The sequence below is a fragment of the Panthera onca genome, chromosome D1, assembly GCF_046562875.1.
Source record: "Panthera onca isolate mPanOnc1 chromosome D1, mPanOnc1 haplotype 2, whole genome shotgun sequence".
Lineage (NCBI taxonomy): Eukaryota > Metazoa > Chordata > Mammalia > Carnivora > Felidae > Panthera > Panthera onca.
This window is the reverse complement of record NC_138348.1, coordinates 106,538,052-106,552,476: the sequence shown is the minus strand read 5'-3', so window position 1 is coordinate 106,552,476 and position 14,425 is coordinate 106,538,052. Positions and strand designations below refer to the sequence as shown.

Genomic DNA, 14,425 nt, shown 5'->3' with positions numbered 1-14,425 from the left:
AAGTAACTAATTACATCTCCATTTTTTATATGAGGAAATTAAGAATTGGAGAGTCTGAAGTAATCTAACAAAGGTCACAGAGGGTAAGCAGCAGAGCCAGGATACAAATGAAGACGTCTGGCTCCAGAACCCACGAATCTTAACTACAGTGTTACCTGTACCTCTTTTTCATTAGTTCACATAATGCTTCATTCTAGCCACATTAATCTAAAACAAGCCACCAGCAGCAGGATCAGTGCCTTTTTCTTCCCCAACGACTCTACCATAATATTTTGCCTTGTTCCGAAAGGAACTTAATGCTACTGACATTTTATTAAGTAAGTAGTGGTAAAAGCAGCGGTAAAAATACACTTACTGGTTTCGGCATTTTCCTTCTCTTTTTGTCACCTTCTTTAAAAATTCACGTTTATGAATTCTGTTGTCACCTTCAGTTAAAGAAAAAAGAAAGCAAAAGAGATCTATTACTTTCTAATTCTCTAAAAATATTTATACTGTGATTTCAAATAGCACACATGTCAAACAACATCATATAAAGCACACCAATCACCAACTCCAAGTTTTAATTCAGTCAGAGACAACACAAAGCAAGGAAGCAAGACTGCTACGGATCCAAATACTGTCTCTGTCTGAGTCAGGTTCACCTCTACACTCAGCCTGGTAGAGAAAGGAATATAGTCAAGGGGAAGACACAGATTCAAATTCTAAAGAGATGAACTCAAAAACACTTTCTGACCTTTTTTCTGTACACCAAAGACAAAAGGAAATTCTGATTAATGTAAATTCTAAAAAGGTAACTTTTAAAGAAAATTATTTTCTCTTGGAATTTAAAAAACCCAATTCCAATTTCTCTTGGAATTTAAAACAATTTAAAAATTGTATCAAGTAGTTTATTCACCCAAGGTGTATTAAACAGTCATAGACCACACACTAGCAATCTGCATGCTACTCACAAGTAAACTGGTGGCCTTCACTGAAATTTAGAGTTGTCCTTAAGACCAATGTTAAATTCTATCTTCTCCCTGTAAAGCAAAAGTGAATCCTAATCCAAGAAACCCATCATGCTATACTGTCTTAGAACAAACGTTCTTAAAAACATCTAACAAACCAACCAGAAGATCTAACATTCTTAACCATTAGTCCAGAAAAAATGATTATTCCAGTTTGAAGAGCCACAGTGAGGTACATTAGATAAATCACTTAAAAATCAGCTTCCGCTGATAATCTCTCTGCTGTGAAAATTTACCCACTATACTAGCATCGATATATAATTTTGTTTTAAAACTATATTACAGCTTTTTAAGATGCTATAATTAATGAAGCAGAAAACTGTCCAAATTGGAAAAAAATGAAACACTGAAGTCATTTCCCTAAATTTTATTCAATCATGTGCCAATAAATCTCTCTTTAAAAGGAACCTCCTCCTGAGATATTTTTTATCTAACAGTTGAACCATGGAATTCATTTCCTTAACTCTTAGCTAGGGAAATGTTAACACTCCCTTCCTACAGTCACCTACTTTGATGAACCTTCAATGTTCCTCAGACCTATCTCATTCTCTATCCCCTTTTCTTCCTCCTATTATTTATTGTCTGAGTTCAGATCCTTACCATCTCAGGTCCTCAAACCTCCTCAAAACTGACCTGCCCTTCACATCATTTCTAAGTTAGTAATTGCCAAATCTGTCTCTCTAGAACTTGCCTAACTTGCCTTGCTCAAAGTCTAAAGATTATCTCAAATATAACATGACCAAAACATATTTAAATCTCTACCCCATAGCCAAATCTGATTTTCTCCAAGTCTTGGTAACACATTTCTAGAAAGTTATAGTATTCTTTCAGGATTTCTTTATATGTACTACATTGGTGGTTATGATCCTCTTTTCATTCTTAATACTGTTAAATTTTACCTTCCCTTTTGCTTGATTAATCTTGCCAGAAGTTTGCTTTAGTTTAGCTGTCTAAAGGTCAGCTTTCAGTTTGGTTAATCTTCTGTTTCTTTTATTGTTCTTTTTTTGTTGTTGTTAATTTCTGTCTTTTTCCTCATCATTTTTCTTCTCATTAGCTGGCTTTACTCCGTGGCTCATTTTCTAATTCCTAAAATTAAACCTTTAAGTAACTCCCAGTATTTTTTCTTTTCTAGTATGTACATTAAGGGCATAAACTAAATATGCCCAAGTATAAGGCAACTCCAAATATAAAGTATCCCCTTTTTTGTCAATGAGAATATTTAAAAATAATTTTTATCACCTGAATATGTAAAATAATCAAGTATGTACATTAGTATAGATATTAAAAACACATGATCTATAAAATACTGAAAAAGTTTACTTCATCTCTTACTTCAGAGAACATAGAACTTCTTTAAACTCCACACACAAATGAGACATGAAAGTCTATATGAGAACTTCTTGCATCACAGCAAGGTTTCCAGATTATACAGGCACTTTTTGAATCAGTATATAATACTACCATTAAAGTTTTTATCCCAAGCTACACTATCCATTTATATAAAACACTAGGAATTTTTCTTGTTTGTACTGTTGGAATATTTTAGTATCTACAGTGTAACCACTATATTATTTTTTTAAAAACCAGATCTATTCTAGATTTACCTCTTTTTTAATGTTTAAACCACTTAGTAAATGGGCTCTGTGAACTTTCCAAACTCCCATGTACTAAAGACATTTCAGGTCAATGTGCCTGTCTTCAAAAATATTTCCAAGCCCAAGAAAAAGAACAGAGCAGTGACAGAGTTCCTAAAAACATAAATATAAATCTCCTTTTCTGGGGAATATTTTTAAAACGTCTTGCCTTATATTTAAAACCGTATCATTTCTCTAAGCATCACTTCAGTGGTTTCCATCTCTCTCTCTCTCTCTGTGTGCAACATTCCTCGAATCATTAATTCTCTTCCACTGTTTTTATGTTTTATGTCTTTGATAGTTTGGCATTTCAGTAATTATATATTCTTATTCCTAGAAATTCGTTTTCAGCTTTTAAAAAAAAAATCTTAATAATGCCATGCTATTTTACAACATTTTGAATCTTCCGTTTATCCCTATGTTTATTTTCTCTCACTATAAAATTATTCTATTTTCAATTCAGTATGGCTTATTTCTTTACAGTTTTAATTTTGGACAGAAAGCTCATGTCCCTATCGGTTCTCAGCCTTTTGCCTAAGATCAAGTGTAGAAAGGTCGTGTCCCTAACCCAGTCCCCAGTGTGGGAGTCTTGCAAGCCCTGAGTTGTGTGTATGTATCACTACAGAGGTATTTCAGGCTTGCTCCTAGCAGAGTGTTAGGAATTTTAATTGTCTTAGACTAATTTTTACATTAACTTCTTGACATTGTATTCCATATACCATATCAGACCCCCACAGCCACATGCTGGAGAACTCAGGAGACACACACTCAGGAGAGCTTCCACACGTACTGCTCATGTTATTTACTAAACCATACAGCTGTGGTGCCCCTTCTGTTCAATCTCTCATCAGCAAGGAAAAACCAGGGAAAGAAACTGAGCATTAATTATATGCCAGGCTGTATAAACTAAGTTAAAGCACCTAAATTACAGAAAAAGTAGTCCACAAACACAGGGCCAGGTGGGCAGGTAAATAAACACCAAGCATGTAGGTTTGCTGATACTCTGAAGTTACACATGAACCTAATACTTGAACAAAATAAAGGTAAGTTTATTTCCTTTTCCTATAAAAAATAATCAATCCAAGTTTTCAATACTAGAGTTACTTCCAGTTATACTCTATTAAAAGGATCTTTCAAGAAGAAAATCTGCATTAAAGTTTTAGGTTTAATAAGGAGCTCTACTGACATGAAAGAATAAATATATCATAGACCAACATACACACACAAAAAACAGGTTTTTACACAAGCTAAGTTTTTAAAATCTGCAACAAACCTAATTCATCTACATGAATGAATTGTGAGAACCGGAGGCGGGGGGGGGGGGGGGGGGGTGCCTTCTTCAGATTCTGTGTCTCCCTCTCTCACTACCCCTTCCCCACTCTCTCTCTCAAAAATAAATAAACATTAAAAAAAAGTTACAGAGGGATGCCTGGGTGGCTCAGTCGGCTGAGCGTCCAACTTCAGCTCAGGTCATCATCTCGCAGTCTGTGAGTTCAAGTCCTGTCTCGGGCTCTGTGCTGACAGCTCAGAGCCTGGAGCCTGCTTCAGATTCTGTGTCTCCCTCTCTCTCTGCCCCTCCCCTGCTCATGCTCTGTCTCAAAAATAAATAAAAACATTTAAAAAATTTAAAAAAAGATACAGAAAAATATTAAATGATATGGCAAAACATCCACAAACTACTAAAAAGGCAGGTTATAAAGCCATACATACAGTATCATATGAAAAGACCAATATGATCATACTCCAAAATAGCGAGTTCCTGTGAATTAACATAAATCTGCAGACTTCTAAAATAATGTAGAGCTTTCATAATAAGAAAAACAAATTCTTTAAAATAAAAGAACAAAATTACTCTAAGTAAATAAACCTAAGTCGGGCCTATTAACTTCATCATAACATTTAATAAAATCTAAGTAGGTGAATTTTTTCTCAAAAAGAGACTTTAGAAAAAATTATAATTTTGGAGGAGAAATATGACTAAGAAAAATATATACATTATGATGAAAACAGATTATTTTGTTTAAAATCCCTACATCTAAATAGCAAAATGCTAATAGAGTAAAAATATGCAATAGCCAGAATAAAAAGTTACTATGGAAAGAAATAATTAAATATATAAAGATATCACTCAGACTCCACTCAGTAAATGGTTAAATGACAAACTCTCTACAAACTCTTCACAAAACAGATGCACAACTCTGCTGATTAAAACCACAAATCAAATGGCCTTAAAGGCCATTTTGATTATATAGTCGTTAAACTAGCAAAATAATTATTATACATGGCAGTACTGATGAGCAGTACTGCTAAACAAGTAGATAAACATTGCTGGTAGCACCATAAATCGGCTCCATATTCCTGGAAAGTAAGTTGTCAATGCATAACAAAAGCTCAAATCTTTTCCGAACAGGAAATTCTGCTTTTGGAATATACGCCAAAGAAGTAAAGAAATGCAAAACAAAGTAACCTCTAGCAAGACATCCACAGCAGTACATGTCATAAAAGCCACTAATTAAAGTCACAATGTTATGTGATAACATGATAGACTGTTACAGGGGTGTTTGTGTATTATGACAAACTGTGTCAACATTTACATAAGGGTAAGTGAAAAAGCAGATTATGTAGCCACTTGCTTTAACCATGTAAAAACACAGGTGTCCTTACAAATGGTATCTGGATATAAAGAACTGAACACATAATAATAATCAAGATCTTATTTCTGTTAAGTTCCTAATTTTAAAAATCAGAGGAGAGGGGCGCCTGGGTGGCTCAGTCGGTTAAGCGTCCGACTTCGGCTCAGGTCATGATCTCACGGCTCGTGAGTTCCAGCCCCGAGTCGGGCTCTGTGCTGACAGCTCGGAGCCTGGAGCCTGTTTCAGATTCTGTGTCTCCCTCTCTCTCTCTCTGACCCTCCCCTGTTCATCCTGTCTGTCTCAAGAGTAAATAAACGTTAAAAAAAAAAAAAAATTTTTTTTAAAAAATCAGAGGAGAACCTAGAAAATGTAATCCACTAAACTGTTCATGTATCAGTTTACCAGCTTATATGACTTAAGAATTCCACCTTAAATTTTTTTACGATGAAGCTGTGTACAGATATAACTAAAACTCAAGTTTTTAGCCAATTTAGTTATTACTGAAAAGTATTTATATCACAGTAATACTATTTAACCTCAGTAATACATTTCTAGTTCTTCTATGATTTCATTAGTGTGTTTTCTCCTGAAACTAACATCTTAATACCAGAATGGCCAATTTAATAAAATGTCACATGAAAAGCTAAGATACTGAGGCACCTGAGTGGCTCAATTGGTTAAGCGTCTGACTTCGGCTCAGGTCATGATCTCATGGTTCATGAGTTGAAGCCCCCTATCGGGCTCTGTCTGTGCTGTCAGCTCAGAGCCTGGAGCCTGCTTTGGATTCTGTATCTCCCTCTCTTCCTGCCCCTCCCTGGCTCATACTCTGTCTCTCTCGCTCTCCAAAATAAACAATTAAAATAAATTTTTTTGAAAAGAAAAAAGAAAAGAAAAGCTAAGATACCAAGATACATGTCCTGGGTTTCCATCTCTAACTGACTCATCTTGAAATTACGGTCTTTCAGTGTCTTCCTTTCTTTCTTGTAATAAAATATATATATATATATATATATACACATATATATATATACACGCACATATACATATATATTACATAATCACCTAAACCATTGTACATTAGAGATATATAGTAAAAATAAACTCTTCTCCCGTCCACCCTCAAATATCTAATTACTGAGAAGAAAATTACTCCCTCCTTGGTAAATTTCTTCAAGAGGTCTTACCCTACTTCTTTGCACAATCATGGCAAAGACATGCTCAACAAGAAGTTTTAAGAGATGCTGCCAGTATACACATTTCCCATCTGCAGAAAAGTAACTGTACGGCTATAAACTCTAAGTACGATGTTTACAGACAATGCATTCATATAAAGCATTTTCTACTTTATCCGTTAACTCTGAGGGGGACCTTAAAACAGCCTCCTCTCTACCTCACACAATGGAAAAACAGCCTCATGCCTAACACCTTGAGCTCTATGAAGTCAGTGGCACAACAGACTCTTCCCACCTGTCAGGTGGTAAAACAGGTGTTCACTCTCGTCCATCCTGGGCCTATTACCAAACCTTCAATAATTTATGTCACACTGCCTAATTTTATTCTTAAGATATCCTTTTCCTCACGCCTAATTGTAATTTTTTTCCCCTGCCTTTTGAGATACAGAAGCAATCTCTGAACCAACCGTTTCTCTCCACAGACCAAAAAGTTACAAAAGAATTCCTCTGCCAATTTACTGGGGGATTAGGAAGCAGTTTAACAAAGGAAAGTATAAACTGAATTAATAACGTAACTCTGGCAGTCAGACGAACACAGTAACAATATCTACAATAAAAAAGTTCTTTTTCCCCTGCATGGTCCCCCTCTGGTGAAGCCTATAAAGCCCTTCCTAGAAAAGCGTTTTTAAATGCTTTTAATGTATAGAAGCACTTTTAAATGTATTTTAATAAGACACATTAACACTGCATAAAAGACCAACTATACTGGACTACAATCACCAAAATATAAAAATCACGGATTTATGATATAGTAATATATGTGTTTTTAAATTAAGTAACAGTGTCTACCAGCGGATCTAATGATTAAACTTCCAAGTAATGTCACTTCGACATCTCTGCAACAGCGACGGATTATGAAAATATCTACAATTTCTAATGGAAACAGTCTGTGTTAATGCTAATACTACTAGGTGCCCACATTAATAATGGCAAGAAAACGTGTAAAAAATATGCAACTTTTTTCCCTATCCAAGTTCACAGACCCACAAGCTTAAAAGCTCTAATATACACAGAACCATGTTTATTATGTTTTTAGCTCAATGTTAATACTCAATTTAATGGCAGTATTAATGCACCTTTAGCTATATAATGCCATGTCATTCCTCAAGTGAAGCAAAGAGGACAAAAAAATTTCAGCTCCATTTTGTAAATAAAGAAATAAGGCACAAAACAAGCACAAGGGGAGTGAATGAAGGAATTACCTGTAGAATACTTTTCAGCCACTTCACCTGTATCACCTAACCTTCATAATAACTACCCTTCTTCCCTCTGCCCAAGAAAGGTATCACAATCCCTCATTCTTTTAATAAGGAATTTAGATTCAGATAAGTGACTTGCCCTAAGTAATACGGCTAGTCAACAAGTCAGAGGTCCTTTTAAACTTGAGTCCTGGGCTCTCCTGGTTTTCCTATTCTTTTTTCTGACATCATTCCAGAGAAGCTCATCTCAAATAATTACCAGAGCTTTTCTAGAAGAAGCTAAAGCTCTTTCTTCCGTTGTTTTCAGATCAAAAGACTATCTCTAAAGATGTTACAAGTTACATTAGTACTGGTATAATCACCTTGAAAATGTATTTCCTATAAGGGTGATATACAGTTCCAAATACGGTATTTATAAGTACTTGCTTAGGTAGAAACTGATTTTTGTTCAAGGATATTTTCAAGGAAATGAAATCTTCAACACTTTTGAGCAATTTTTACATGTTACTATAAATGCAAACCAAATTTCTAGAACCTAAAACAAATATAAAGCAGAACTACAATACTAAAAACAAACTTGTACACTGAATTTAGATTGTCTTCTAAAAGAAATCTGGGGGCACCTGGGTGGCTCAGTTGGTGAAGCATCCAACTCTTGGTTTCAGCTCAGGTCATGAACTCATGGGTTTGAGCCTGGAGATGGGCTCTGTGCTGACAGCGTGGAGCCTCCTTGAGATATTCTTTCTTTCTTTCTTTCTTTCTTTCTTTCTTTCTTTCTTTCTTTCTCTCTCTCTCTCTCTCTTCCCCCCCCCCCCCCCCACCACACCACTTGCTCTCTCTCAAAATAATAAAAATAAGCTTAAAAAAATAAACCTATAAATTTAAAAGAAACACCGTATCTATATTGTTCCCAAGGTGGGTAGAAAAACAATACCATTTGCAAAGATTAATTTTAAATGCTAAAAGCTAAGAAAGCTCAATGCAATTCAGTTTCATTTTACACTTATGAAAACATCAAAAGGTAACATAATGCATGTTTAAAAATGTTAAAACAGGGGCGCCTGGGTGGCTCAGTCGGTTAAGCGTCCGACTTCAGCTCAGGTCACGATCTCGCGGTCCGCGAGTTAGAGCCCCGCGTCAGGCTCTGGGCTGATGGCTCGGAGCCTGTTTCCGATTCTGTGTCTCCCTCTCTCTCTGCCCCTCCCCTGTTCATGCCGTGTCTCTCTCTGTCTCAAAAAAAAATAAATAAAACATTAAAAAAAAAAAATGTTAAAACAAACAGATTGATTTAAGTCACCTATGCAGCAGGAAAAAGCAAGTCTCAAAATGACCTGACTTCTCACAAACCATTCTAGGCTTTACAGGTTTTGAACCACTGGACACAATAGCAGCTTATTTTCAAAACAGAATAAAGTAATTACGTTTCTTAAATTGGACAATATTCTTTCATGCAATCACTAAGGCTCTCTGGAAGTTCTTTCATTAAGCTTCTAATTTCAAAATATTCAAAACTCCCTTTTAAACACTGGAAGGGAGGGAGCGCCTGGGTGGCTCAGTCAGTTGAGCATCCAACTTTGGCTCAGGTCATGCTCTCAAAGTTTGTGGCTTCGAACCCCACATCGGACTCTGTACTGACAGCTCAGAGCCTGGAGCCTGCTCTGGATTCTGTCTCCCTCTCTCTCTGCCCCTCCCCTGCTCACACTCTGTCTGTCTCTCTCTCTCTCAAAAATAAATAAATGTAAAAAAAAAATTTTTGTTTTAAACTGGAATGGTGCCTGGCTCACAGTAGGGCCTCAGAAGTTTGTTGTCGATTTTGTTGGCATATTAAGTTTACATGTAATATTCATTTGACTTTTTCTGTTGATTATTGTCAAGGGCAATATTTTCCTCTAATTTACATTATCAAATAGCTAAGTAACACACTAATAAGCCAACATACTACAAGAGACAGCAAGGGGTGCCAGGGTGGCTCAGTTGGTTAAGCATCTGACTCTCGATTTTGGCTCAGGTCATGACCTCTGTTTGTGAGTTCAAGCCTCCCATCGGGCTCCATGCTGACCGTGAAGAGCCTGCTCGGGATTCTCTCCCTCTCTCTCTCTCTCTCTCTCTCTCAAATAAGTAAACAAACTTAAAAAAAAAAAAAGATTTAAAAAAAATAAAAGAGAGACAACAAACATGAATATGGGAGAACAAAACTCCTCCCAACTAGGTCTCCCAAATTTAGACCTCTACTGTCTCTATTGTCTCTACTCAAGACATTATTCAAGAGATTATTTTTAGCAATCTCATTTAATTTGATGATCAAATCAGAGTTAAAGGGCAGACAGTCTGACACTTCTAATGGTAACTATAATTATACTGATTGTTGGTTAGATGACAGTAATGAGTTCAAGTATACACACCAACCTTGCTAATAACCAAACTAAAACTTTATAGTTTTTCTAAGTCTAGGATCTACAAATGGCTTAATTATCAGAAGTCCTGATGATGGCTAACCAAGTTTAGTCCATTCCATACACTCAGTAAAGGCCAAAGGGTTCCAGATCCAATTAATCATGGCTGAGATTTCCTGTATCCCCATTCTCTCTCCGTTTCACTAAGGGTCCCTCTGTTGCACTCATGTGCCCACATCATTCTGTGTACTAGCCAGGATTTTTAGTTGCAAACAATAACCTACTCTGTTAGCTTATTGAAAGGTTATTAAATTACAGAAACAATAGGAAGATTAAAAAAAATAAATAGGAAACAAGAAATACTCAACTCACATCACAGAAAACTCTGCTTAGAACACTGGTGCACTGAAAATTAACTCCTGTTAATATTATTAACACAAGGGCATTTAAACATTTAACACACTTTATAGTATACAAAACAGCACATTTGTATTCCCATTAGAATGTGACTTTGTCAGTATGTTACTCACCAGATACAAACAGTATTTGGCAGAGAAGTATAAATGTATGTATGTTATCTTAAAGTTGGCCAACTTTTTCCCTACATGGCCAGGTAAATAAACTTCTTAGATTCTGCAAGGCCATACGGTCTCTGTTACAACTATTCTGCTCTTGTAGCATGAAAGCAGCCATAGATAATATGTGCACAAATGATGTGTTCAAATGAAACCTTATTTACAAAATCAGGCCGTAGGCTGGATTTGGCTCATGGACCACATTTTGTCAACCCTGCCTCAAAAGTGTTTTAGCAGGAATCAACACTTTTCATTTCATAATTTAAATAAATTTGGTAACCAAGAAGATATGAACTCACATATTCATGCTAGATTATGTACAACAGCTCAATCTTGGGTGTGAGTTCAGGTGGGTGGGATTAAGAAAAAACCCAAGACACTAAAACAATCTAGTGGGAGCAGAGTTAGATAGATGAGGGGCAATCCCATTCCCCCTGCCAGTAACTGGGTTGGATAAGGAACATATCCCAAGCCTGGTCAGTGACACTAAGAAGACCTCTGCTGGGGGGCTGCTGGAAGAGGCATTCCTTCCCAGTTCTTTAGGAACTGCTGTGTGCGGATGGCAGGTGGCTGCAGCCAAACTGTAACGCTGGAGAGAGCAGTCTCAGGACGAAGCCAATGGGGGAAGGCCACAGGGCAGAAAGTTGTAAAGAGAGTGAGTCCTTGATATCATTACTGAGCTATTCTTAAGTCTCTTAATTTTCTTCATTATTTAAGCCAGTTTGAGAATTTCCTGTTATTGTGACCAAAGCATCTTAAGTGATAGAAGTCCTTGAAAAAGAAGGTTGTTCACCTCACAATTTCACTGCAGCCAGTTTTAGTTAACAACTTTTCACAAATGAAAGAAACATTTCAAGTTCTGAAAGCCCACAGACTACCTACAACTTGGAAAAAACAATCTGTTCCAATTACTAAGATTTATAACTTTATAAATTCTATAATCATGGGGCAAAAAACAAAACAATGTGCTACCTCCTTCCATACAGTACCTAAGGCATTCTTTCAACAAGATATTTTTTTCTCTAAATCAGGGGTTGGAAACTTTTTCTGTAAATGACCAGAGAGTAAATACTTCAGGATGTGCAAAATATATGGCCTCAGACATTATAGCTCAAAAGTATCCAGAAACACTATGTAAACTAATTATATTTCCGTGTTCCAATAAAACTTCCTTTACAAAATCAGGCCAGCCGGAGAGATCTGGCCTGTCAAAACAGTTTATTTCAAATGTATATAAACTACGTAGAAAAGTAACCAGCATGACTGGACATTCTATTCATCTGCATTGGACTGCTTGAAGCAAAACACTAAATAAAAAAATTAAAAAAAAAAAATCGCTACCTTATTTATATATATAAAACCTCTGCAAAATCCAATTGAGAATTCTATTAAAGAGTAACTGATGTTACAGTAGGAAAAAACAATACAAAACTTATGCACATGCAAATTTTTAACATCTACCTTTTAAATAAAAGTAAGTTATTTTAAATTAGGAAATTTGGAAGGATCTCTATACATACTGTCTATTCAAAGGGGAAAAAAATACCCAAAAAACCCTGTCCAACTCCTAACTTGACTGAGCCCCTCTCTTCTACGAAGCTGAAGCTAGACTTCAGTATTAAATGGAATGAGGAAAGTAAATCGTATGGACTATATTTCCTTTCCAAACAGCTCCCAATACAAAGACACATTTTTTTTTAAAGCTTACTATTTTGAGAGAGAGAGTGTGTGTGTGTGCGCGCGCAGGGGAAAACAGCAGAGAAAGAGGGAGAATCCCAAGTAGGCTCAGCGTTGTCCGCACAGAGCCCAGTGTGGGGCTCAAACTCACCAAGTTTGAGATCATGACCTGAGTTAAAGTCAAGAGTCGGACGCCTATCCAACTGCACCACCTAGGTATCCCCAAAGACACACATTTTTTAAAGGACACCATTTTTCACTATTATATGCCATACTATAGGGAGAAAACAAAAAGTGAACTTCACCTTCAATCATTAAGCAAGAAAATTTGCACAAGCACATAAGAACACTTTGCTCTCCACTCTCAGCTCAGAGTCTGCTTCAAATCTTCTCTCTCAAAAATAAACATTAAAAAAATTTTAGGGGGGCCTGGGTGGCTCAGTTGGTTAAGCGCCCAACTTCAGCCTAGCTCATGATCTCATGGGTCCTGAGTTCCAGTCCCGGGGCTCTGTGCTGACAGCTCAGGGCCTGGAGCCGGTTCCAAATTCTGTGTCTCCCTCTCTCTCTCTCTCTGCCCCTTCTCCGCTTACACTCTGTCTCTCTCAAAAATAAACATTAAAAAAAAATTTTTTAAACGTCTGAGAAACATTAATCTTTTCAACACAGTAATAAATACCATTTCAGTGTTTGTTACAAAATAACCTTATTTTTATAGACTTTAAAATCACAAATAAAGGATTTTTATGTTTATTTTTGCCTAAGTTTTGGCATTTTCTGTATCCACGGAAGGAAGTGCTAACAGCAATACCTACGAAAAACAGGAGTAGGAAAGACGTTGGGTAGTTCTGGGGAGTGAAGAGAACTTGTAGCTTTACTTTTACATCTTTAAAGATATAAGTTTTTTTAAGTTTGTCATAAACTGTATTACTTTCAACATCTTTAAAAATGGTTTAAGGGGCGCCTGGGTGGCTCAGTCGGTGGAGGGTCCAACTCCTGGTTTTGGCTCAGGTCATGATGGTCAAGGGCTTGGAGCGGAGTGTGGAGCCTGCTTGAGATTCTCTCTCTCCCTCTGCCCCCTCCCCCACTCACTCACACTCACGCTCTCTAAAAAATAAAAGTTTAAAATATACGTTTAATAGAAAATAATATTGAGAAATAAATGAATAGGAAAGACAAGATTCTGTGAAAGAGGCTACAAACGGAGGACTTCGCTGGGGTCAGACTGGCCACTTGCATCACCCAAGAGGTGAGTACGCACTGGCCACAGGACTGAGTGAAGGTCCCAGAAGCACTTTAGCCGTCAGTAACAACACTGGGAGGCTTAAAAATAACCTTCTAAGGGTGGAGTCGAGAGCAATCCAATCCAGTTCCGCTGAATTCAGTAGCAAAAGGGTAACATCAGGGTAGTTAAGAAGTATCCACTAGCCTTTGGTCAGCTGGAGGCCCAAGCTATCCAAGAAAGGGTTACTTCCTTGAGCTCCCAGATTGAGAGAAGGAGCATAAACTCATACTGGCTCTACCCTGCCAGGTGTGCTCCACCAGCACAGCTCACTCTTCACAATCCTCACAGAACACATTTCTTTTGGCTTCAGTCTTTGGGAAATATTGGTTAAAACCTGCCACTTTTTAAGCAGCCTAAGTTAAAATGCATTAAGTTAAAAATGGGTGAAAAGATTCCCACCATCGTTCCACATTTCAGGCTCTATGAAACTATATGGAGAGGATATTCAACGACAACAGAAGTTAAAATAAAGACGTATCAAGACTTTCATTTCAACAACCTGCCAAACACATAAATGAGTAATAAAATCCAATTGTGCTGTTGGCAAGGGTGAAGCAATCAACAAGAAACAACCCTTGCTCCCCTCCCGGAGACTACTGACACCAAGAGAGGGAAAAGCAAAGTCTGTCATTTCTTACCACCAAAGGAAAAACAATCATCAGTTTAAGTAATGACAATGTCTAAAAGGACAGACCCCACATACTTTACCCACACTGAAATTAATTGCATTTATTCTACAAATATTTCTGAGTCTCTCCTACCCACTCTCTTCCATGCGTAGGGACACAGAAGT

General features: G+C 36.9%; 1 protein-coding gene across 1 annotated transcript in view; it reads right to left on the bottom strand.

The window, feature by feature from the left end:
* RDX (radixin) overlaps positions 1 to 14,425 on the bottom strand; it is a 94,413-nt gene that overhangs the window by 78,291 nt on the left and 1,697 nt on the right. The window contains exon 2 of the mRNA XM_078432721.2: positions 356 to 425. Within this exon, the coding sequence (XP_078288847.1) occupies positions 356 to 367 (12 nt within the window). The 5' untranslated portion in view covers positions 368 to 425. The remainder of the gene's footprint in view (positions 1 to 355; positions 426 to 14,425) is intronic.